The sequence below is a fragment of the Pristis pectinata genome, chromosome 14 (genome assembly GCF_009764475.1).
Source record: "Pristis pectinata isolate sPriPec2 chromosome 14, sPriPec2.1.pri, whole genome shotgun sequence".
NCBI classification, from domain to species: domain Eukaryota; kingdom Metazoa; phylum Chordata; class Chondrichthyes; order Rhinopristiformes; family Pristidae; genus Pristis; species Pristis pectinata.
In genome coordinates this window covers 15,626,507-15,654,324 of record NC_067418.1, presented here as the reverse complement: position 1 = coordinate 15,654,324, position 27,818 = coordinate 15,626,507, and the positions used below count along the sequence as shown (strand labels likewise).

The following is a 27,818-nucleotide window of genomic DNA, read 5'->3' as shown; positions in this document are numbered from 1 at the left end:
AAGAGTGAGACTCAGGATTATAATTCTTGCCTCTGGCTAAGAAGAATGTTTGAAATTTAAACAAAAGGTGCATTGATTGATATGAAATTCTGCACATTTTCCCATGTTATTTAATTAGGGAGGGACTACCTTGTTGGGTGCCGCTAAGTTAAACATACTGCTTTTATGTATATGTGTAAATGCAAAAGAATCAATGATTTCAAATTAAGTGTAATATTTTTGAAGAGAGAAATGTTTAAGGAGCTAATTTTGGGTTGGCCAGACTTAAAATTACCACAAATTCAAAGGCAACACACACACAAAATCTTGGTGAAACTCAGTGGGTCAGGCAGCATCTATGGAGGGAAATGAACAGTTGACATTTCAGGCCAAGACCCTGCATTAGGATTCATCAGGATTCCCCCCTTGATTTCCTCCTCACTCACAGTTTTCAGTAACCTCAGAGAAAAGCTAACAGTGTCATTTCAAAAAGTGAGGCAGATTGAAAATATTGCCTGTAGACAGAAATTATTTTGCCAAAAAGACAACAATTCTTTAATGTTATATTCTACTGCAGAATGGTAATTTTTCAAAAGAAATTCCTCTGACACTGGTGACATCTATTTTCCCAATTGTTAGACTGATGACATTCAGCAGGCACAGTAGTGTGGGGCAGGCACGGCAGTGTAGCGGTTAGTGTAACGCTATTACAGTGCCAGCGACCCGGGTTCGATTCTGGCCACTGTCGTAAGGAGTTTGCACGTTCTTCCCATGTCTTCATGGGTTTCCTCCCACATTCCAAAGGTGTACGGGTTAGGAAGTTGTGGGCATGCTATGTTGGCGCTGGAAGCGTGGTGACACTTGTGGGCTGCCCCCAGAACACTTTATGCAAAAAGATGTATTTCACTGTGTGTTTCAATGTATGTGTGACTAATAAAGATATTTTATCTTATCTTATGCTGCCTGATCCGCAGAGTTCCTCTAGCATTTTGTGTTTGTTGCTCCAGATTTCTGGCATCTGCAGTTTCTCTTGTGTCTACAAATTCAAAGGTGATGTGTTAATGAATGGCAGAGAATGGGAAGGGGATTTTTTTTTGTTGTGTCTGTGGTGAGGGTGGGGTGTGCTCTTTTTGAGTGATATTTTTATATGCGTGAGGTCTTGATTCTTGAGTGCACAGGGGTTTTGATTTTTTGCTGTTTTCCACTTTTTGTGCCAATGGGATGTTCTATTATACAAAGACCTTTTAATGAATCTTTCTGAATCAAAACTATGTAATTTTGCTAGCTAAGAACATGATTCAGACTTAGAAGTTTCATAAGACTTGCAAGAAGAAAGATTTTTGATTTTGCTTATCAGACCTTAGTGGTGATACCAGTCTGTACTTGTTCCAATGTATCACCCTGAATACATATACACTGAATTTTAAAATTGCATTACATAGAGGTTAAAAATCATGTTTACAATACAATGCTAATTAGACTATAATGACATTGCTGAACTTGTTTTTAACCTTGGATTATTATTGCCAGCTGCCAATATTGTCTGTACTTTAATTTAAAAGGAAATACTTCCTTAGAAGTTTACAATTTGTGCTGAAAGAACACTTTGACTTCAGACTAAGTGTTATGCGCTGTCATATACAAAGGGAGAGATTAAAGTATAACTCAGAGGTTTATTATCCTGCTGTGTTACTGCGTGTTCTTTCTAGAGACTACTCATTCCTCTGGCTTCTGGATGATGAAATAATTGTATCTGGTGGTGACACTTTTTCAATCATAATGGAACACACACAGTTTTCAGTAACTTCAGAGAAAAGCTAAGTGTCATTTCAAAAAGTGAGGCAGATTGAAAATATTGCCTGTAGACAGAAATTATTTGGCCAAAAGGACAATTCTTTAATGTTATATTCTACTGCAGAATGGTAATTTTTCAAAAGAAATTCCTCTGACACTGGTCACATCTATTTTCCCAATTGTTAGACTGATGACATTCAGCAATCGTAAAGCACAAAAAGCAAACTTATGATTGCTGAGATGTTAGTGTTCCAATTAAAAACACCATGAGAATTGATAAAATACTTCTGATAACAATATTATCTGGATTCCTATGGACAATGAAGCACCAGTCAGGTTTTTCACCATTTCTAAAAGCTACATACCAAGCAAGGCAAATGCAGCAATTCATCGACCTGTACCAAAAGCTGAGTAGGATGTAAGTCGACAGCCAGTAAGCAAGTGAGACAAAAAAAACTTCTTGACTATAAGGAGCATCCTTACTCCAAAATGGCCTCAGCCATGCATGCTTAGATGCTGATTGTCATCTCATGTTTTGTGTGAAGAAGTTATCTGAGTATGAAGCCAGTATCTCCCAAACTGTCACAGTACGAGTACATTTTTAAGAACCGAATATCGATAGAGATTTCTTTATTAGTCATATGTACTGTACATCGAAACATACAGTGAGCTGCATCTTTGCGCAGAGTGTCCTGGGGGCAGCCCACAAGTGTCACTACACTTCCAGCGCCAACACAGCATGCCCATAACTTCCTAGCCTGTATGCCTTTGGAATGTGGGAGGAAACTGGAGCATCCAGAGGAAACCCATGCAGACGTGGGGAGAATGTACAAACTCCTTACTGACAGCGGCCGGAATTGAACCTGGGTCGCTGGCGCTGTAATAGCATTATGCTAACCGCTACACTACCGTGCCTGCCCTTGGAATATAACAAGTGGTATGACCTATGATATATTACTGTACCTACTGTTGCTATTAAGAAAGGTCACGTTCAAACAAAATTAGTGCATCTGTTAATTGAAGAGGATTTAACCATACAGAAAATATGGAAGATGTTGATTTACTCAGAGATAGCATAATGGTATCATGCAGTGCAGTAGGATAATGTTCAGTGTATCATTTCTTTGCCCAGTCCACGGTGGAACTACCCAGTTAAACCCACTTCACTGTTCACTTCTAGTCCTGTTAATTTCCATCTGTTTCCTCTGTTTCTATTGAATCTGCTGAGTAGTTAGTCCTGGATGGGTAAAATAAAAATTAAAGGTAAATGTATACATGGGAATGAATGAAAGTAAGATCTAAATCATTGAGGGGGAAAGAACAGGAGGGAAAAAGAATAAAATAGGAAAATAAAAGCCATAAAGGGAAATCAGGAAGTGAATAAATTCCAGAGAAAGAAGTGAAAAATTCCACTTCAAATTGAAGTGATGCTCTGAGAATTTCATTGTCACCAGTAAGTATTGCATGTATGTTCCATTATTTTGTGCTGCAAGCAATGTTTGTAAGGCAAAACCAACAGAAAAATAAAATAATCAAAAAGCACCAAGTCTGCAGGTGCTAAGAATCTGAAATTAAAACAGAAAATGCTGGGAATAATCATCAATTTCAGCAACATCTGTGGAGGGAGAAACAGATCATTTGAGATGTTTTGTTAATTTTGAAACGTTAGTCTAGTGGTAACTAGTGCTGCTGAGGTGTTAGGCATTGTTTGTAGAAATTTTAGTTTTTATTAGATCTCATGCCTTTTATCAGAATTAGAACTAGAATGAGTTCTGATGAGAGTGTATTGACCTCAAATGTTTCCCCTCCATAGACTTTGCAAGACCTGCTGAGTATTTCTAGCACTTTCTAGTTTTGTTTCATATATTATGTAAAACAAACTTTGTAATTGTTTTACATAAGGAACTGAAACAGTGCTGAAGTATTTTGCTTTGGAAAACTATCACTATTAAATTACCAAAGTTAAGTTTTATTTAGCTATACAAAACAACAAGTATTGGGAAAGCAATTTCATCTACTTGTTCCACGGGTCACTTTATGGCCAGACATTTGACTCAGCAAAAACAAACGAGAAATGTTGACAAAGCATCTTACCATGGTAAATGCTGACTCAAAACCATGATTAAAAATCATAACAAGTAGCAAGAGTTTTGGGCTGGAGTTCCACACCTCATATAGGTTCTTAAATATGCACATGTGGCAGTTGTTATTGTGGAGTTATTTTGTGGCTGTCATGGGAAAGACAACCTTTAAGGTCTAGTGTGCTTTAGCTCAGCAATGAAAGGGCAGCAGCAGCTTTTCAAGCAGTTCCCAATGAGAACCACACAAACCCCATTGACAGTGCTTAAATTCTGTGTCCAAACTGGCATAGCACTATTTCTAATATACTTTTGTTCAATTTTCACAATTTTGTTGTGAGAAATCTAATTGGGTGTTAGTGCCATACACAGGATATTATTCCTACACCAAGGGAGGATGAAATCCACTTTCGAGACATTTATGTATGGACACTTCAGCTTGGTGTAATGACTGAAAGGGATTGACCCAGTACAGGGGTGCATTTAAGCACGTCATTTTTTTTGTGTTGGTTGCTTGTAACATTAAAACAATTTTAGTATTAATAGTTATCCTACAATTACTAAATTAGATGAACTGCTTGTTTCATATGGACTTTGTGAGACCATTAAGAAAAATTATTTACTCAAATTTATCACAATAATCTATCTATATTGTTCCTATTAAAATAACAATTAGTTCCACCAAAGCTACTGGCATTTGGCTCATTTATGATCATTTTCAAGTCACAATACTCTTTACCTGCAGCTTTTTATTTTGAATTGCATATTAAGTTACTCTTTGAACTACATGAAAACTACCTATTTAATCTGAACTTCATATAGTGTTTCATCGCAATTGCAACACAGACTATACTTCAAATAGTACTTCATTTGTTATAGTTCTTTAGATGACTTGAGATGTGAAAGCTATAATATAAAGGTAAGTCTTTATTTACGAGAGCAATTACAACTAACAATTGCCTAGAAACTGGGTGGGTCAACACCTGTTTCTCACGCACAAATCCTTTGGAAATTGACTAACCTGGGGTAATAGCACTGGCAATCATTTCCGTGTGAAGTAGCATCCATCAGGAAACTGGACTGGGTATTTTCACGTGCAATTCATATTAGTTCAGCAGTCATGTCTCTAGTGTCAGACATGCACCTAATGGCATTGTGATTCATACAATACCCATTTCTGCTTTTACTGGCTTACAATCATTGTTGAACAGTCACAGTGCAACCAGAACTGTGGTACAGCAGTTAGTGCTGCTGCCTCACAGCTATAGAGACTCAGGTTTAATCGTGGCCTCGGGTGCTGTGTGTGTGTTTGCATGTTCTCCCTGTGACTGGGTGTATTTTTTTTGTATTCTTCTCATCTCCCTAAGGCAGGTTAATTGGCTATTGTAAATTACCCTACTGTAAATATAGATGGCAAAAAGAATCAAAGGGGAGTTAATGGGCATGTGAGAGACTAAGTTGCAGGGAACTGAGATGAGAAAAGGACTGAGAGGGTTGTACTGCTGGGAGCTGGCATTCATGGTATGGCTGGTTTTAGTTATGTGCAGCTTCACACAAACATATCCTGTAAGGACATGAAATTTATTTCTGTATTGCTGGAATGAGTTGTGATTCTCGCATCTGGAGAAAGCAGCTGGAGTAACTTCCTTCCAGGATCTTCCAATGGTGACCCTTGCTGCTCTCCTGGCCCTGCTGGTACACAGGACCTCCTTCCTGCTATGTATCTCTCTGACCAGCACATCCACGTTCCTTTGAGTGAATCTGGAAACTCTCTTCCTGTCCCTGACAGACACAGCTTGTAGCTGGCGTCTGGCAGCCAGGGGAAATATGTCTTTAAGACTGATTGTTGAAACCATCAGAGACTGTGTGGATCCTGTTTTATTGCAAGCTTCTGGGTGTAACCACTGCCTGTCTAAGTTTTCACCACTGCACATGTTTGTTACAGAGTTACTGGATTTCAGAGGTTATTGCAGATTTTCAAAGTCGTGCATGGTCATGTATACTGAAGATATGTTTCCTCCCTTCCCCTTGTTTTCCCTGCCTCCAGCCTTTTACGTTGTGGTACTGTGTCTGCCCTGGATAGAGTTTTTTAAGATCAAGACCCACGTCCTATGACTCCTAATACCAAAGATCACTGCAACCTGTGTAGATTTTGTTGATAGAAATCAGGGTGGTGAAAGCCACCCAATATAATTTTAAAAGTAATTTTTCAAATTTTCAGTGTTTTAGAGGGCCTCCTGATTGGGGTGTTGGCACTAAACACTGCATCTGTTTAGTGCATCAAATATGAATGACCTCCAATTTCAAGGCAACTATGTTTTCTTAGTCACTATTAACTAAACAGTGATGACTAGAAATTGGAGTACATTCTTGACTCGGTAAACGGGTGCTGCAATTACCACCAGAGAGAACAGCAATGCTCTCATTCCTCCTTTACCCCACTCACATCACAGATCTGGTAAAATTTACCTTTTCAAAAAAATATATGGGGGGGGGGGCAGCGGTTCTCAATGATTGCTGCATTAAAACAGGACTTGCATGGTTCCCAAATGGAGCCACACTGAAGCTCTGCCACTTCCATGGTTGCCTTGCAGTTGGGAAGTACATGGGGGAGTGGAGACACGTTCTTTCATGTGTATGGCCCTCATCTTAATGACTACCGACAAGTCACTCTGACATCCACCATCATGAAGTGCTTTGAGAGGCTGGTCATGGCACGCATTAACTCCAGCCTCCCGGAACACTTCGACCCACTGCAATTCGCCTACCGCCGAAACAGGTCTACAGCGGATGTCATCTCCCTGGCCCTACACTCATCTCTGGAACATCTGGACAGTAAAGACACCTACATTAGACTATTGTTTATTAACTACAGCTCCGCCTTCAATACTATAATTCCAAGCAAACTCATCACCAAACTTTGAGACCTGGGACTCAACACCTCCCTCTGGAACTGGATCCTTGACTTTCCGGCCAACAGACCGCAATCAGTAAGGATAGGCAGCAACACCTCCAGCACGATTATTCTCAATGCTGGTGCCCCACAAAGCTGCGTCCTCAGCCCTCTACTCTACTCCACTCCCTATATACTCAGGACTGTGTAGCCAAATTCTGCTCTAACTCCATCTACAAGTTTGTAGATGATACCACGGTAGTAGGCTGTATCTCAAATAATGATTAGTCGGAGTACAGGAAGGAGATAAGGAGCTTAGTGACATGGTGTCATGACAACAACCTTTCCTTCAATGTCAGCAAAACAAAAGAGCTGGTCATTGACTTCAGGAAAGGGGGCGGTGTACATGCACCTGTCTACATCAATGGTGCTGAGGTCAAGAGGGCTGAGAACTTCAAGTTCCTAGGAGTCAACATCACCAATAGCCTGTCCTGGTCCAACCACGTAGACACCACGGCCAAGAAAGCTCACCAGCACCTCTACTACCTCAGGAAGCTAAAGAAATTTGGCATGCCCCCTTTAACACTCATCAACTTTTATTGATGCACCATAGAAAGCATCCTATCTGGATGCATCATGGCTTGGTATGGCAACTGCTCTGCCCAGGACCGCAAGAAACGGCAGAGGGTTGTGGACACAGCCCAGCGCATCACAGAAACCAGCCTCCCCTCCATGGACTCTGTCTATACCTCTTGCTGCCTTGGTGAAGCAGCCAGCATAATCAATAACCCACCCACCTGTCAGGCAGAAGATACAGGAGCCTGAGGGCACGTACCACCGGGCTCAAGGACAGTTTCTATCCCACGGTGATATGACTATTGAACGGTTCCCTTATACGATGAGATGGACTCTCGACCTCACAATCTACCTTCTTATGATCTTGCACCTTATTGTCTACCTACAAGGCACTTCCCTGTAGCTGTAACACTTTCCTCAGTATTCTGTTATTGGTTTTACCCTGTACTACCTCAATGCACTCTGTACTATCTCAATGCACTCTGTATTACCTCAATGCACTGTGTAATGAATTGACCTGTACGATCAGTATGCAAGACAAGTTTTTCACTGTACCTCGGTACAAGTGACAATAATAAACCAATACCAATACCAATCGTCCCCCTCTCCCGCACCCCTCTACCCTCACACGCACCTTCACCCTCACCCCACCGCACCATCCTCCACGTCACTCAATTATTGTCCCTGCACATCCAATCCAGTGTCATCAGTAACCCTATATCTACTGTGATCTACTTGGGCAGAGATAGCAGCATGTTCATGTGATGCATAATTTTAAAAGTCTGCAATAATTTCTGAGACCCAGCAATTATGTAACAAATATGCACACCTTTGAAAACTCAAGCAGGCACTTCTCACGTTCCTCCCTCTAGTGGAGCAAGGAGTTCTGTTAAAATTGTGGGTACTGTAATTCCTTTGGCCACAACATTCTAAAGAGAAGAGGTTACTTATCCTGCTGCTATTAATGAAATCTTGCTTAAAATAGGTTGCAATGCAGACCCACATAAAAACATCGTCTATATTTTGTTGTACATAAAGCAGTTTGGAACATTTCTGGAGATATTATTTTGCAATAGAATTTGCTTCATCATAAGTCTAATTAATAACCTTTGTTCAAATAGGAAATGCTGAAAAATGTACATGAGTATATGGTTAAAAAAAACTCTGCTCCTAAAAGGATGCATTATATATCCATTAGACTTCCACTTAATGAAAGATCATGAAAATTTTTGTCAGTCAAAAATCCAAATGGTAGTCATCGCAGAACATCTAAGTCCTATAGGAACAGGGCAAGGAACTACAATGCTCCCTAAATAGATTGGAAAATTATTAATGATTTCAGAGTCTGGATCATCAAATATAAGTGTGTGCAGTAAATTCAATGACAAATTGGATCCAGAAAGCAAAATAAGGAGACAGAAAATATTTCAAAAGGTTTAAAGTCTCCAACAAGAGAAGGAAAGGAAATGTTTCAAAAATAATTTATTTTGTTTACAGTGGTAAGTTAAAGCTGAAGAAATGATGCTCCATACTTGTAAATGTTAACTTTCAGTGCCAAAGAACTTTTTACGTTCTTATTAAGATAGTTACAAGACTGAATAATCATTATAATTTTAGTAGCAAGTTTAATCTGTATTTACAATATCAATATATTAACTTCACTCTGTTCAATACATGTGTATGGTGAATCAGTTGATGAAGTATCATTTTCATGATTACCACACCTCAGAAAGCAGCTATCAGACTTCCACCTTCATTTGTGCATGTGCACTCACCAATTTGCTGTCCAATTTACAGCAAATTGTGGTAAGTCACGCTAGTCTTACTGTTACGATCAAAACATTTTTAAAAAGGATATTTTCTGGCCTCAGTATTCCAGATTAGGGAAAAGGAAGATCACTGCAACCCTTTTTAAATCCAGATATCTTTACATTTTGGCCCTTCATGTAGTGGTGCTATTCTGTTGAAATACTGAGTGCCTTGTAACAGAACAGCTAACACATGATTGAGTGCTTTTATTTTTTATCAGTCACATTGTCTCACATGCTGTATCTACCTGACCTGTGTGGAATGCAATATTACAAGTCCTAAACCTGTACTGAGTTTTGAACATTTATTTATGCATTGCAAGCACAGGTTGTGTGTAGTTCAATATAAATCATGTTGTTTAAATCAATCATTTTTGTGTAAAGCACAAATGAAATTCCTAAGCTTCCTCTCACATTATCCTAACCAGTTGGTCCCAGGCTGAGCTTTGGTATCATTGCCATGGTAACAGTTTTACAATACTTACACTTGACACTTAGATTTACCAGGAAAAATGAGAGCTGGAAAAATCAAATCTTAGGAACATATTACAGTTCATGCTACCATAAGGCCACATCTCTGACCTTACTCCAACAATAAGACATTGAATCACATCTGGGCAGACAAAGAGATGTTGAGATTAAAATAACAAAAAGAGGATGGGGAAACATTTTAAAAATGTTACTTGTGAGAGCTTTTGAGTATCAAGACTTGCAATGAAGACTGCATGACCACATGCTGATGTATTGTAAATAAAATTGGTAGAATAGATAATTTGAATGTAAACAGCTGTAAGATACTTAGATTTGTTAATATAAACTATACAATAAAATCTCAAATGCAATGTCTTCTAGTCACAATTTCCATTAAAAAACTTTCGTTTTAAAACAGTGATGTTCGCCTTCCATAAATCTCAGTATTAAGATTCTATTCCAAATCGAACCCCTGTTTGGAATTTTCATTCTTTAAGAAATCATCTCTTTTAACTAGAAAAATAATAATCTATTATAATGCTTCTACAATAGAATATTAAATAAAAAGCATAGTTTCCACTATTTAAGAAAATGTTCACTTGAATATATCAATCTTCATGGAATGCTGTAAGATATTTCGAAGCAATGCAATTAGCAGATCATGACACATCATAAAAGAGCACTCCAAAGCAGGAAGTTTAAACAAGAAAGAAAAATATTCAAGTTAGTAACCAGATTTATCATCAATTTATATGTTTTCAAAACTATTATTCCAGAAATTGGAACTGGAAAGTAAATCTTTGTCAGTTTCTAGTCGTATAGAATTAAGATGTGCTCCTGAAAGTACAGATTTAAAGTGCACAGTGTTCCAATGCAGAGTTGATAACCCCAACATTCTTACAAGGTGGAATTTAACATGGCAGAGTTAGATCATCTACATTCTGAGGTCTGCACTTAGTTCTATATTTATCAAGAAAATCATTTTATTAACCTAGTGGATACAATTGGCTATTTCTTTGAAAACAATTAAAATAGCTCCATGCCAATATTCCAGGATTAGTTTAATATTAAACTAAAAATTGTGCATCCTTAGTATAAATATCCTTAACTAATGAAAGTAAATGGGTTTCAATTATTCATAAGTTATGATCATAATAGTTGAATTATGTATCACAAAGGCAACTTTTTTTTTACAGTTTATTAGTGAAATGTCCAACAATGTTTCTAATAAAGGGCAAAGATCAGCTCTGACTTTGATCCACATCATACATAGATGAAGTGGAGAATTGGGATGGAGAAGTGCGGAGATACAGTGGTTAAGAATTGCTTTGGTAATATAGATGACAAGAATAATTCTGCTGAGGATGTTTGTCTTTTACTCTTTATATTTGCATTGGTGTTAACAGCTTTGACAGAATAATCATAGAATTAGAACTGGTAATTAGGACAACCAGACTCAAGAACAGTTTTCTCCGCACTGTTATCAGACTTCTGAACCAATCACCTCTTTTGTATTCCCTTCCTGGTGGTACTGCCATGTACTTGAAACTTTAATTCTACCTCTTCCATTATTGTCACTTTAGCATTTCTTTTTGTGTGATGTCAGTTTGCACTACTATACTTTGCACCATTCCATTGTTTTGCACTCAATGCTGTATTTATTGTTGTATTTATTATTACCATATACACTGTTTACTCTGAGTTTCATGCGAGCAAGGAATGTCATTGCACCCTGGTGTATATGACAATAAACTAATCTGAATCTGGTACTTCTAATTAGATGTTAATGTTGGGGATACAGAATTATAAATACTACTAGAACAAATGAGATTTTTGTGTTGGTATGCTTCAAGAACTGTGAAAGTTTAACTCTGATTTCCAATTTGAACTCCGGTAAGTAATTGTTTTTGACTGCCCTTGTGTAGTGGGCAATCTAACTCCATCCATTTGCCTTTCAGTCTCCATTAACAAAAATTACATCGGAGGCCAACAATTTACAGCCATGTCACCGCTACTGGTTCAGACTTTGAAATGGTCAATAACAAGTGGGACTACAGACCTAACTACTTCCATCAGTGTAGTGTGAAAGGTCATGGCTGTCACGTGACAGTGACAACACTGACCCCTCTGGTCGGATGACAGCATTGCTCATTGGGTTGGAAGTGACACCACTGTCAATCAAGGTTTGGCTCCACCCCTGCCCCTCTGTACACACCTGAACTATTGGCCCATTTAAGCACCTTTGTCCTTGCTGGCACTGACCCACTGGACCTTTTGAATTACCTGAGCAGGACGACCCCCAGCCCTCCAGCATTATAAAGAGTGCCGCATGTGCCTGGTTCCCTCTCTTTGTTCGTCTCTGAGGGATGTGGAGGTAAGCTGTGCACTACTTAAGGGTAATTAGTTAAGGATTCCTGGGACCAAACAGCCGATGCTTGTCCAGGGTCAGGGGGTTCAGGCACCATATTGCATTTTCCCTGATCGTTTGTAACTAGTTCACTGTGTGTGTGTGTGCGTGCCCTTCACCCCTGTTGCGACTACCCTCACGTTCCACAATCACCTCTGTGTGTGAGTGTGCATCCGTTCCCATTCATTCTGTTCCTCTGTGAATAAATCCTTTTTCAAAATCCAAAGATTTGTGTCCGGAGTCCTTGGCCTTTGAGACTCGAAAGAACCTTTTCTCACAACAATCAGCTCCTTGAAGCTTTGAGGCTCTCTTCTGCAAATAACATGTGTGGCATGTGATAGGCCAAAGCTATGGTCAAGACTGGAAAAACTCATGACTTACTTGAAAGGCACCACCAATGTAGATTCTAGGAGTAGTTATCATCCCCTATTCGCTGCCTCTCTTTCACTCACTAACTCCCTCCTCCCCCCTTACTACTCTTTATCCCCTGCCTTCCTCTTGATTATTGTGCTCTGTTCACTTCTACCAAAGTTTTGATCTTCACCCTCATCTTGATCATACTCTGAGTACTCTCACTGTCTTCCAAGCAAGCCCCAATCTTTGCTTCCTTCTGATTAACATTCTCTAAACCCTGCCCTGTCCCAAAGCCTTTACTTTCAGCCCTCCCCTTCCCAGCTGTGAACCCCAACCTATGAAGACTTAAATCACAGAACAATGCAATACAGAACAAGCACATATAGCCCCTCAAGTTTGTGCAGGTTCTTTCAGTGAGTAAGCTAGTTTGTTGCACTCACCTACATTTCCATGTAATTCTTTCCATTTCAAATATTTATCTAATTTCATTTTGAAGACCCTCTAGCATTTTTTCTTTGGACTACAGCAGGCAATAATTTCCAAATTCCAAACACACATTGTGCTAAATAGAAAAAAATGTTTCTGGTTCTTTTGCCATTCACCTTACATCTGTGCCTCTGGTCATTGAGTCTTTAGCCACTGGGAATGGTTTCTCTTTACTTATTTTATCTAAAGCTCTACAGTTTTGATTCTGAGCTTATTTTCTTCCGAATAGAACAGTCCCTGCTTCTCTACTCTATCTATAATTCTTCATCCCTGAAATCCTTGAAGTAAATCTGGTATATCTTCTCTGTCAGGGACCAATTCCAAGGATCCCTGACTGCATGTGTGCAGCTTGGCAGGCAGCCAACAGTCTATCATTGCCGCTGTATTCTGGGTAGAAAAGGAATAAAAGTGATAATGAGGTACTGCACATTCCCTTCTTGTGTTCCAGTAAATATCAGATCAATAACGAACTCTCTGTATTGGGAATAGACGGATTAAGTATCCTATTTTGTGCTTTGATTGGACTGAACAATAGTTCATTACTAATAAAATTCTGTACTGAAGTCTGCTATTGTAAGTAGGAATATTCAATTTGCAGCTGTAAGGTCATCTGTCCCAGGGCACCCTGCCACTCAGGCTGTCTTGCATCACTTGGATGATGTTTTCCAGTTCTTGGCTCTGACCGCAATGTTTCTAACCTGACAGGAAGATATATTGATTGGACAAATGTGGACTCCTGGAATTATGCCTACTGTTTTCCATTCACGATCATCACATAAAGAAGTATAAAACTGCCAGACAGTCAAATGAAAAAAAAGGTAAAAATCTGAATTTAAAATGACTTTGTAACCTCACAAACAGTTTTTTTCTGTTCATCTTTGAGATATCTTGTCATAGGCAGCTAATGTCTATGCCTGTCTCTAAGACAATTTTGATCAAAGTTAAAACATTAGTTGAGGAATATATCTTTTTTTTACTCTTGACTGAATTAGAGATCAAGTTAGAAAGCTGTGGCCTAAATACTCAACTCAATTCCACATTTAGCTATGACAGTTAAATTATATAAACAATAAATACTCATCTATAAACTATTACTCTCTCCATTATTTCAGAGATTTTAATCCTTTTGTTAAATAAGCACGCAAAGAGCAAAGACAATTTCAGACAAATGCTTTGAGTAATGAAGATACCCCAGAGTATGATGAATGTTAAAAGTCTGTATTTTTTTAAAGATCCCATGTAATTTCAAAACACAGATTCAGACTCTATCATGATAATACAAAAGAATAAAATTATAGAAGGATTTGAAAAGGGAAACCAAATAGTAACAAACAAAATGCTGAAGGAACTCAGTGGGTCAGGCAGCATCTGTGTAGAGAAATGAACAGTTGACATTTTGAGTCGAGACCCTTCATCTGGACCTAACAGCATGTCTCTGGCAATTGAGAATGTAAAGCAAAGAGCTATAACATAAAGTGTAATTGTCCTTGAGTGGGATTAATGGGATATGATGGTAAGTTACTTTTAATGTTAAGTTAAATTGCCTGCCTAATTTCTGCATGGTTCAAATTGCTCTGTGCCGTTACTCACTCAAGCTTAGAATTAGATAACTGAATAAAGGGAAAAAAAACATATGGAAACAAAGATATAGGGTCAAGATGGATAAATACAGTTACAGTAGTTCCATTTGCCAAAATTGATTGTAAACAAAAACAATGACTGAACTAGATCACTACTTATCACCTCTATTTATTTCTATTTTAATAAAGTTACTAATTTCACATTTTCTAAATTCTCTTCTTAGACCCATATTAATAATGAGCAAATGTTACATTTGTACCATCAATGCTACAATAACACCGCACAAGGATTTTCCCTTTTCCACAATACCTGAATCATACGTAATAAATAAAAAAATCCAAAATAAGTTAGGCAAAATGAAAAGCTGAGATTCTTATTCATAGATCATTGAAGATGAGGTGGTTAAGTTGATGATGCAAAATGGTTTCTTGCTTTGGTAATGTTGTTTTGCCATAGCAGTCTTCCATCCCATAGGACAATAAGTTTGTGCCTCGACAGTCAACTGATGAATGGTCTTGTCCCAGCATTTTGTGTGTGTTGCTCCATATTGAACATGCTGTGGCTCAGGAACATGGCAGTCACTACTGCACTTATTGCAGATGGAGACAGTGGACTGAGAAAGTATAAAATTTGCTGGCCTTATTTTCTCTGCGCCCCCTTTTCGTACATACTATGCTGGAAGCACTCAGTAGGTCAGGAGAATTAAAGTAGCAGGCAGCGGAGAGCTCTGCATTGACCCGGCAGACTCTACAGGGTGACCTCTCCACTAACATAATAACCTTGGCCTCACCGTACTGGAGATATTCCCTTAAACTATCCACTTTCCTCCACTTTCTTTGCAATTTAGAACTAAATTGATTTCTCTCCCAGTTCTGAGGAAGGGTCTTTAACCTGAAATACTAATTCTGTATCCCTTTGCACAAATGCTGCATAACCTGCTGAGTGTTTCCAGCAATTTCTGGTTTTATTTCAGATTTGCAGCATCTGCAGTATTTTTTTCATCTCTTCTCGCACAGCTGCACCTTCCATCTCTCCTGACTTCTTCCAATGCCTTCATGAGTCATCAACATCCTATGGCCCCAACAATCAGTGGCTATCTCTCAGTGGACTGTGTCAATGCCTGCTAGCTTCATACCTTGCTTACGGTTGTCCTTGTAATCTGGGTGCAGATGTCCAGCAGGTCATGGCCCAGTGGCAAGTTCACAATACAAAATATTTCTGGGAAAGCAGCAGTTATTGATCCGATGAACATGGCAAATCCAATATAAATACGTAGGCTGAGTAATGAATATTTGTTGCCATGTTCCTGCAGGCAGTGTCTGGGATTTGTCTGCAGCAGTGAAGGCAGAAACTGTTGTCTCTTCTGATGCTTTGCACATGCTACCTAAGCTACAGAGGCGACACAGGCTTGTTTCTCTAATCGGTTGCTGTCAGTCCACATTCTCTTGTGTAGCTGGGACATGACAGATTTTGCAACATGCATGGCGATGCAAGAGACTGCAGATGCTGGAATCTGGAGCAACAGATGGTCTGCTGGAGGAAGTCAGCGGGTCAAACAGCATATATGGGGGAAAGGAATTGTTGATGTTTTGGGTCTAAACCCTGCATCAGTACTCTGCATGACCATGAAACCCTGCATGAGTCCTGATGCAGGGTTTCGACCCAAAACATCAACAATTACTTTCCTCCCACAGATGCTGCTCGACCTACTGAGTTCCTCCAGCAGATTGTCCGTTTGCAACATGTATGTTGATTTCAGCATCGAGTGACAGTTTGCTGATGCTTGTGGAGCCTAGGTACTTGAAGCTGTTAACAACTCCTAGCAACATATTATGAATGTTAATTGATAGTGGTATGGCAGCTTTCAATCAGGTCTGGTGTTTACAATTCTATGAATGAAGTGAAGGCATAGGATAGCAGCAGTGAGAAGAATCTGCCAAAATATTGGTTCTAGAATGCCAGAATTCTAAAGCCAATAAATTACCTATTTGACCCCACTGCTGATCTTAAAAGGGTTCCAGTATTGTTCCATCAAAGCAAAACATCCCCCTTGTATTGTCACAGAAGAAATTGTTAACAATGAATACAAATGCAATATTCATGCTAAACTTTCGCAAATCTCTGGTTTAGGCCTCAGCTACTGCACTCTGTACTGGTATGTACAATTCACCAAACTACAGGAAGGATGTGATAGCATCAGAAATGGTGCAAAGGAGGCTTATAAAGATGTTGCCAGGGTTGAGGAATTTTGTAAGGAGAAGATGACTTAGCTGGCATTTTGTTTTTTGAAGCAAGAAAATGAGAGGAGATTTAACTGAAGTGTGTAAAATGAGATGAACAGAGAGAATCTATTTCCTCTGGTAGAGAGGTTGATAACAAGAGGATTTTAGATTTAAGCTAATAAAAATCCTGATGAGTGTGAGGTGATGTATTTTGGGAGGTCAAGCAAGGGTAGAACATACACAGTGAATGGTAGGGCCCTAGCAAACACTGAGGAAAAGAGGGACCTCCGTGTGCAAGTCCATAGATCTCTAAAGTTGACAGCACAGATTAATAAGGTGGTGAAGAAAGCATACAGGATTCTTACCTTCATTAGCTAGGGCACAGAATATAAAAGAACAGAGGTCACAGTACAACTGTATAGAATTTCGATTGGACCACAGCTGTCGTACTGTGTGCAGTTCTGGTCACCGCTCTGGGAATGATGTTATTGCACTAGAGAGGGGACAGAGGAGACTTATCAGGATATTTCCTGGGATGAAATGTTTCAGTTATGTGGAGAGACTGGATAGGCTGAGTTTGTTTTTCTTGCAGCGGAGGAGGATTGAGGGAGGATCTGACAGAAATATACAAAATTATGAGGCGCACAGATAGAAAGTTTTTCTCTGCAGCAGACGAGTATGGAAATTGAAAACAAAGCTTTTGTGTCAGGGGTAAAACATCTAAAAGTGATCCGAGGGGGAAATTTTTCATCTAGACATTGGGTGCAATCTATGAATGTTTAAAATCATTTTCATTAGAAATATAGAAGAAAGGAGAAGAATTCTATTTCCACTAAAGTTAAAGTCTGGAGCATAAAGGATCATTGTATCTGATTTCATAGAAATTTTCGAGGATGAATGGACACGTAGGGGACTTGATCTGTAGGCTAGTGGTGAAAAATGGTTTATGGGACTATATTGGATGACTCTAAGACTAGGCACAAGTATGATGGGCTGAATACCCTTTTTTTCTGCCTAATGATTCTACTTTTTCTTGTATTGTTTCTGCCAATTAACTGGCTACATAACAGGTGGAAGCTATGGTGTAGAATGAGGAAATATAATTCCAAGGTAGACAAATTAATGGAACAAATAGATATATTGGTTGATCCAGTAAACACCATGGAAATGTGGCTGCACATCTTGGGTACTTTATCCTTAAATTAGGACGGTGGTCATTGTTTAATAGTGATGACGAAAGCATAGATCAGGAAATAGAATATATGGATGGAGAAGAGAAACAACAGGAACAAAAAAAAACCACAGGTAGCAATAGTCTGTAGGTCCCCTAAAAGCAGCTACGCTGTTGAAAGATGTATTAATCATTGAAAAAAACAGTGGTTGCAAAGATATTAGATATATCAGTTAATATCTTCCAAAACTGAGTCAGTCCTAATAGATTGGAAAGTAACAAAAATAAAACTGCTGTGTAACCGATTAGGTGTCAGGAAAATGCTGGAATCCACTATTAAGAACTGGTAGCAGGGCAAATAGAGATACACAATTAGGTAGAGACAAAATTACTTTGTGCATTGGAAATAGTTTTTATCTTTTTGAGAATGTAACCAAGAGGGTAGACGATATATGCAAACAGTATGAAAACAAGTATTTCAAGGGGTTTGGAATACAAGAGTAACTAAGTCTTGCTGATATTGCACAAGGTTTTGATGAGACCATGTACAATTTTGATTTCCTAAGGATGAAAAACTTTCCTTGGAGGTTATATAATGTGGATGGACTAAAGTACTTCTCGGAAGAAAGGGATGAGAGATTGATTTAAGATAAGATTGATTTAGATAGGCTTACACACAATGGAGTTTAGTAAAATGAAAGGTGATCTTATGAAATGCAAGATTCTAACAGAATTTGACAAAGCATATGCTGGGAGTTTGGTTTCTCTGGCTGGAAATGCTAGAATGAGGGAGCATTGTTTTAGGATGTGGGGTCAGTCGGTTAGGACTAAGAGGAGCAGACTGCTTTACACTCAGATAGATGTGAATCTTTAGAGTTCCCTATGCCAAGGGAGCACATATGCTTGATTGCTGAGTATACTCAAAGCTGCAATAAATAGATTTTTGGACTCTAGGGCAATCAATGGATATGGGGTGGGGAAAGTGGACGAGTTAGAATGATGCAGCAAACTCTAGGGTCCAGTTAAGCTGCTTCTGTTCCTACTTCTTCATGGAGGTATGTCAGCCTATAGCTTAAATAGGAAAGCAGATGTCATGTTCTATTGTGAAATATCTTGATCTTGAAACTGTACGAGTAAAGCTGCATATCTTTACACTTCATTTGATCCGTAATTTCTTTTGGGTTCGAGAAGGTCGGAAAAACTGAAATTTATTAATGGTTCCTAAAATCCTAGGTAGAAGAAATTACAACCAATTCATGAATTTCACATGGTTTCCCTGACTTTATGGATCCAATATAACACATACATCCATGAAGAATCTGTAGTGTCTAAACTGCTATTGGCTGGGACAAAGTATCAAAGGTTAATGCCAAGGAGCCATAATCTCCATTTATCTGGATGGACACAGACCAAGTTCCAGGATAAAGCAAGTTGTTTGAAAAAGAATCCATCCACTCACTTATGTATCCAGATCCTCCACAGTGTGTGATGCTAAATGTGTACCATATGCTGGATTCATTGCAAAAAGTAGCAAAAGCCTTATGGACAGCACCTTCTGAACCTATGAACTTCACCACCCAAAGGACAAGACCAGCAAATGCAATGGAATCCAATCTCAGTCCTACAATATCCTGACATAAAATATGTCATCATTCTTTCTTTATTCCCAGGTCAAAATCCTTGAAATCTCTACCTAATTGCAACTAGGGAGTGTCTACAACACTTCCAGGATCATGCACTCAAAAGACCCAGGGGTGGAAGAGAAAGTGCAACTTTGTAAGCAAGCTTGAGAATGGATATTTTTAAAAATTAAATGTTGTAGAACCAAAATTAGAAAAGCTCCAAATTTCTCTCATACGTGAACCAGCATTTAGCACCTTTTGTGTTTATGAATGTAGAATAATAGAATTGATAAAAAGTAATATAATTGCAAAAAGAAGAAAAATCAAAGCAGTATGTCCTTGGCAATTGAGAAGGAATTTGACAGGAATTTGAGAAATTCATCTGAAGATAATGTACTTATGTTTTTATTTAAGTATATTTCTTTTCAAAATGGGCAGCAGACTTTTGTTTGAGATCATTTCAATTTTGGCAGCCATATTTTTTTAGAAGAACAATGAAACATTATTTGTCTAGGGTTCCGTACTTGAGTTTATAACAAGAAAAACAGTTTTAGCAAAGCTATGCTATATCTGAGTGAATGTTACATACATTAACTTTTGATAGTTTTACCATTCCTTTAAGCACCCTGTTGGTCTTTGTACTGCTGACTCATCATGAGTCATGTCTGTTATCCCAGACACAAAAAGATTCTGGAAACCAAGATTAAATGATGTTGCTATCTAACTAAACAAATTGAAAATACTTCAATCCCTCTCTGTTATAGGTTATGTATAGGCTGAAATAGTTTGGTATTTATATAACCAAGATTGACAGTATTGTTCTATTCCCTGCAGGGAAATCTTTTTCATATATACATAGATCCTGGAATCTTGGATGATGCCAGATTATTAAATCACCAGCTTCCACTTACTGTCAAAATAAATGACAAATTCAGCTGCTTATGGATTACTAGTTGCAAAACTAATAGAAACAATTAAGCCATGCAGGATAAAATTCAAATTTGCCATAATTATTTGTGAAACTGTTACGTCATTGCATTCCCAAAGTTTCATTCAATGGTATACTTACAAAACTTCTCATTTTGAATCATGTAAGTTTGAGTCAATTGTAATTGATGTGGATCTTAAGTGCAGTAATTCCAGTGAATTAAAACTAAAATACCGTACTGTTACAATGTCGAGGGGTTCAACAACACCAATATATAAACTATATTAACAAAGCTAAGCAGCGACTTTTAAAGGAATGGTGGGTTGGGGCTGCTGGTGGCATTGGACAAATTTGGAAAAGTGTCTTCCAATAAACAAAAATGCTGACTATAGGAGAGATCAATCACCACAGTTTTCTAACACAACACTGGAGCTTTGTTGGATGAAGTGGAAAGGAAAAGCATGCCTTGAAACATCCTGTATGTTAAAAAGGTGCTTTGTGTGGCCCTGATGCCCAATTGGGTGACCTGCAAAATATTGGGAGATTTGGAAACAGACGTTAATAAAATCCTGAGGGTAATTTTCAACCTCATTCATTTGTAAAATCTGTGCCTGGGAAGTTCCCAACTAGATTTGTCTGCAGAGACAAGAGCCACCATTCATTGCTGCTGTAAAGCATGGGAACATACCCAAGAACAAAAAGAAACAGAAGCAAGATTGAGCGGTTCACCGATTGTGCTTCTCTAGATTTCAAACACTTTTTAGCAATGATCTTTCCCTTTTTTTTGCTTCATACACATGAATGATAATAACCAAGTTCCTGGATGTAAAACAGCAATAACTACCCCATTGTATTATCCAGTCTTTTGCATTATAATTTTAAAATATAACTATTATTTAGGCTATAGAATCGTTAATTTATTTGACCGAAGCCACATGTTATATAAGATATGTAGATACAATAGGTTAGATGAGTTGTCAGATTAGTGTTGGAAATGTTTAAAACTTAAATTTGATTGACTTGTATTTGATTTAATTGTGAATCAAGTTACCATTTCACACAAAATGGAAGAAAAACATTCTCACAAAATTTGCTTTTATGTCAAAGGCCACACATGCCTGCATTAAATGTGTATTCTTTTGCAAAAATGAATCGAAATCGTTTACCCGAATGAACAGAATCTTTTCTCCAACACGATATCGTCCTTGAGAAAGTCGCTCCACGGAAAACTTTTGTGGACATTTACAAGGAGGATCTTCTGAAATCTGTTTCACCTAAAAATAAACATTAACCACACTGAAAATCATATCTGAGTAAGAATATTTAAAATGACAATAGTTCACAAATGCAAAAACTCATAAAATACTCGTTAATATCTTACTACAAACACTTATTCACTTTTCAAAGCTCAGTCTTTATTTAGATTTTGGGATATTTACTCTACATGCTTTCCCAACTATACACAGTCCACAATTGTCTCATTTAAAGTTAGGATCTTAACCAGCCCTTGCCCATTGCGTTTTCCTTCTCCTTCTGAGGTATAACACGCCTGATCTAATATATGGAGTAGAATTCTTTTTACTGTAATGATTCTATTAATCAATAATTTAATGATTCTATTAATCCATTGTTAAAAACACTACACAAACTTGTATATTCTGGAGTTAGACATTTTAAAGATACACATTTTTAAGCTTGTTACCAAGGAAACACAAATTCTTCCATTTTTGTTGGAAAGGAATTTCACCCAAAAAAAGTTTCACTGATGTCTGATTTATTAAACAGGTTCTTTGGCCGGTTTAACTGTTTTCATTCAATGTTGATATCCATTGGAAAGTTATTCAACAGCAGTCCAGTTTAAGAATTTTCAACTTTTTTCCCCCGAAAGTCAGTTAAGAGATATCTCGGCCTGATGCGGAATCTTTATTCCTATGCTGTCTGAGGTCAGGTAGCACAATGCTAACCATATAAAGCATTATGCTGCTAGGTTACTGGGGGTCTTGATTCTAATTATTTTATGAAAAGTTTGCAAGATATTGTCTAGAGACCCTGCAAGTTCTCACAGCACGAGGTCGAACATTAGCAAGGAAACCTCCTCATACTTGCCACCTACCATCCTCACTCATCTGGTGAGGGAGTGCTCCTCCATGTTGAACAACACCTGGAAGAAGCACTGAAAGTAAGAAGTGCAAAAAATGTACTCTGGGTGGGGATTTCAATGTCCGTCACCAAGAGTGGCAAAGTAGTGCCACCACAGACTGAATTGGCAGGGTCCTGAAGTACATAGCTGCCAGTGAATGAATTGAGATGAGGGATAAACCTACATGATCTTCACTGATCTACTTGTGGCAGATGCATATGTCCATGATTGCATTGGTAGAAGTGACAACCACACAATCATTATGGGGACAAATCATTGAGGACACCCTCAATCATGCTGTACTAAATGGGATAATATTAGAATAAATCAGACAGCATGAAACAGAGTTTTCATGAGGATCAGTGGCCTATAAGCACCAAAAGAAATGTATACTAACACATTATGTAACATGATGGCCCAGCATATCTGTCAGTCTACCATTACTATCAAGACAGAGTGTTCTGCCTGGTTTAGTGAGGAGTGTAGAAGAGCATGCCGAGAGCAGTACAAGAACGTGCGAACTCTGTGAAGTAGGTCAGAGGCTGGGTGTCCTGCAGTATGTGACTCACCTCTTGACATCCCAGTGGCTTTCCATGAGGAATACGGAAGAGAGTGCTGAGAGTATGATGCAGTGCACTCCACTTGCCTAGACGAGTACAGCTCCCATTGTCAAAATGCTCACCACCATCCAGGACAAAGTACCCCACTTGATTGGCACCCAATAAATCAGCCTAAACATTCATCCCTTAGTGTAGATCTACAAAATGCACTGCAGTCACTTTCCCCAGCTACTCAGATAGCACCTCTCACACCTCTGCCTCTGAGGACAAGGGCAGCAGACGTTCAGGATCACTGCATCTACAGGTTCCCCGTTAAGTTATACATTATTATTACTTGGAAATATATCATCGATCCTCGTCATTGGGTTTAAATCCCAGAATTTCTTAGTTCTAGAAGGAAGAAGAAGGCTGCTCATCATCACTCTCTTAATGACATTTGGGGATGGGCAATAAATGCTGGCCTTGTCAGATCCTGAGATTGGATCCATTTTCGAGAAGTGCCCATCTTTAAAATCCAATCTTTTTAATGGTATTTTATCGCTCAATTTATTTCTCCTGACTTTCTACAGTGATTTTGCAGATATTTTTCTTTTAGATGTACCATGTGTCTTGAGTCATTAAGTCCATTCCAAAATCACACTGATTAGTCACCATTTTCTTGAAATCAATTCTGTCACCTAATTAAGCAGTTAGTCCTACTGCAGCATTGAGCTACGTCATCTAATTTTTGGGTACCAATGTTTAGCTAATAATGCATGATAATTCTGGTTACTTGACAGTTCAGGTCCTTCAGAATTTATCATTTACCATTGGCAATGTGCATATGATTTCAAAGATATTTAAGCAATCTGTAGGCTTGAGCAACAGCACTGTTGATTGTTTCAGAAATCTGAAGGCATTTTCCATTAAGATGTACAGTACCTCTTGGAAGCAACTGCACATGAGATTAAACCTACAACAACAGTGTACAAAAGTTGTATCTCTGCACTGAGACCTGGATACTAAAAGCAACAAATTTAGGTGGTGGGAGAATAGTCTGAGGGCAGTGAGGATGTTCAGCATCTTTATATGGGAACCAGGATTATAACTCCACAGCATGTATCTTTTGACACCAACAGGCTCCCTACTGAGAAGTCAGAATAAATGATGGGTCAACTTAAGCAGCAGAACAGGTTTCGGGACAAGGTAGGTCTTAGCCATGACCTGAGGGAAACAAGCTCAGATGCCTGATATTCAACTAGCATAAATTCACAGATTAAAATTTTGGTTTGTTTGTCATTCCAAGAAATATCTTTCTGCCCATTTAATACTTAATTTAGATTTTTTTTTCTTTTGTTTCAGCCAAATCACAGAATTACACCAAAAAGTTGCTCTAGTTGTGTGCTGTGCACCACAAATTATGGCAGGACAAAGGGGAGACAAGAAGCCACAAGGAGACACAAGAGAGACTGCAGATGCTGGAAACCTGGAGCAATACACACGAAATGCTGGAGGAACTCAACAGGTCAGGCAGCATCCATGGAGGGAAATGAACAGACAACATTTTGGGCCGAGACCCTTCAACAGGACTTGATGAGGGGGTCTCAGCCAGAAACATCAACTGTGCATTTCCCTCCATAGACGCTGCCCGACCTGCAGAGTTTCTTCAGCATTTCGTGTGCGAAGCCTCAATGTCAGCCAATGGCTACCTGCAGAGAATTTATGATAAAAATGTCACATGCTAAACTTCATGTTGTGAGGTCCTGGGTGCCTCATCACACATATAAAATATGTGCATCATTAATCTATCTGTTTGATCTACTGAACATAGATTTCCAATGGTAAATCAAAACACTTTTAAAAAGCAATAATATATTATCATTCATGTTAGTTCATTATCATTCATGTTAGTTGCTTTAACAATGGAGTTATTGCATCTTAATTTTCTACTTTTGCCATATTTTGTCAAAAATAGTTCAGCACAGCCTGTCCTGTGGGCAATTGCCGAAGGGCCTGTCCTGTGCATTACTGTTCTATGTTCTAAAATATTACTAATTGTTAATGGAATAAAGCAAACAAGTACTGAAGATTAAATACCTTTCAGTTTTACTATGAGGCAACTTCAAATAATAATGGAACAACTCTTCCTGCGTTGTGTCAATATTCATCTCTTGGGCAGTTACAGTTCTGACACCTACAGGGGAGACCTGACATTAACACCTCAGCTGCTGAATAGGACTTGCATATCTTACATTATGCACAGAATAAGGGAGTGGCCAGTGAGGCTATTATTATTGTCCATTCTTAATCAACCTTGAAAAGGTTTTGATGGTGAGCTGTCGATTTGCTTACAGAGAAGAAAGTAAAATTCAAAGGTATTCCTGCAGAGGTGTTGAGTGGGGAGAAGAGTGGTGATATATTTCCAAATCGGAAAGCTGTGCAACCTGAAGAAGAACTTACAGGAGATGTGCCCATGCATCTCCTGCCCACGTCCACATAGCTTTTGCATCCTGCAGTCTGGGAAGGTGCCATTAAAGAAGCTTTTCCAAGTTCTGCAGTATATTATGTGTTTGATCAGGAGGGCTCTTAGATGATGGAATTTTGTCAATTCTTTAAAACTGTCATTTGAGATATCAAACATTAAGACATATTCCACTATTAACAGCACATCACTGTTTGCATTAGTTTTGACTGTTGCACAAGAAGGAATCACTGCATCTTAACTTTGCATGTTTTCCATTTATTGCTAAAATATACAAATCGATAAAATAAAGTACCTAAATCCATAAGTATTTCATTGTATTTTGTTAGCTGTCTCTAATCATGCAAAAAATCAATAGTGTGAAGAGTTTTGAAACAATTTGTGAAACATAAATGGGTAAAGCCTGCTTAATTAGAAAAGAACATGTTAGAGGTAAGAAGAGTGAGCACTGAATGAGTTGTGAGTAATTAATAAGTTCTTTTGTTTTTGTGAGATGTGGTCATTGCTGTCTAGGTCAGCATTTATTTTCCATCCCTGTGTGCGGAGTGCCCTGACGGCATTTCATAGGACAGTTAAGAGGCAACCAAATTACTGTGGGTTTGGAGTCTCATATAGCACTGACTGGCTAATTGGTGACCACGATGAGGTTTTATGATAATCCAATAGGTTCATGGTTATCTATGTCGATAAAGCCTTATTTATTATTCCAGATTTATTAAATTATTTGAATTTAAATTTCACTTCTGCTGTTGTGGGATGCAAAGATGTTTCAAGGACAATGTTTTGAGCTTTTGGATACTATCCCAGTGATTTATCCATATTGCTGGAGTACCCATAGTAAGTATGTATATAGAAGCTGCCTAACTGCTATGGGAATTTTACATTTCTTGTATGTCAGTGACTATCGACTATTCTGCAGAAATACTTTACAGGTAGTAAAGAACTTTGTGACATCTTGAGATAATGAAAGGAGGCTATCATTCTTTATTTTACAAGAATAAATAAGCCTAGAAATTCAATACATGGTGCGGTTATCTGCTACACAACTGTATTTTATCAATATATCATTAACTAAACAAGATCAAGTGCTTGGATAATAATATAGTTCCCTTTATTCACTTTCTTAAATATTGGAGTGAGGTGCAATTTTACAATCTAAAGAAATTGTTCCTGAATTGATATCTTTGAAAAACTATAGATATAACATCTAAAATATCGTTACCTATCTCCATTAAAACATTGGAAAATCAACAGGTTCTGGGAATTGTCACTCAATAAAGGCATTATTTTCTTGATTTTTGTTATTTTGCTTACATTATTTTTACTGAGTCATTGTGCCCATTTCAGTATTGTTTTCTTTGTAATGTCCTCTTCTCCATTTTAAAGACTAATGCAAAATAATATTTCGTCATATAGGAACATTTATGACACATCTTTACTTTCATCAACAATATCACCATTATCAGTTTTCAACATCTGAGATTTCTTTGACTGTTTCCTCTTCCTAATATAATTATTAAAAATTTGGTGATTTTAAGATTTCTTGAAATTTTGTTTTCATACTTTCTTCAATTGCACTGTACTGCTGCCACAAAACAAAAAATGTCATGTCATATAAGACAGTGATAATAAACCTGATTCTGATTCTAATTCTGGTATTGACATCTGTTCTGGTCTTTCATTGCTCTATGATTTTCTCCAGTTGCTAGGCTCTGTGCTTGTTGTTTGATTTGCGTTTGTATTTCTTTTTAGCTTTATGTCAGTCTTATCTCATGTCTTTTTTGAGTGGAGCTTTGCCTCAAAGAAATATAACTGGTTCTACATCACATATTGTTTTACTGAACCTCAAAATGGCATCACTTTACCAATTAGAGCATCTGTCCTGTTTAGCACAAACAGTTTCTGTTCCATCACATAGAAATTAATCTTATTCATATTTAGATTCTTGGCAGCTGTGACATGTTCCTTTCTTTGAAGCACTATATTGAACTTGATCACAGCATGACCTCTATTAGACAAAGAGTCCACTTCAGCTCTAAGAGTCTTGAGCAGACCCAATCCAAAGTTCAGTTTTGGGTACCACACTTTACTAGATTTGGAAGGTGAAGAGTACAGCTTCACCAGATTATTTTTTTTTTACGGGATTACATTATGAGGACATTAATACTGGGTTTAGAAAGTTGGGGTGATCCAATCAAAATGTTAAAGCCATTTGATTGGTAGATTGAGAGAAACTACTTTATCTGGTGGGGAATCCAGAATAAGAAAGCAATATCCTAAAATTAGA

The 27,818-nt window shown here is 38.1% G+C and overlaps 1 protein-coding gene across 5 annotated transcripts in view; it reads right to left on the bottom strand.

Moving 5' to 3' along the window:
• Positions 1–27,818, bottom strand: part of LOC127577864 (growth arrest-specific protein 2) — a 134,403-nt gene that overhangs the window by 13,646 nt on the left and 92,939 nt on the right. For 4 of the 5 annotated variants that reach the window (XM_052029490.1, XM_052029491.1, XM_052029488.1 and 1 more), the window contains one exon: positions 21,537–21,644. In XM_052029490.1, the coding sequence (XP_051885450.1) occupies positions 21,537–21,644 (108 nt within the window). Of the gene's footprint in view, positions 1–20,769; positions 20,897–21,536; positions 21,645–27,818 lie in introns of those variants that run through there. The other variant, XM_052029492.1, reaches the window with a different exon arrangement.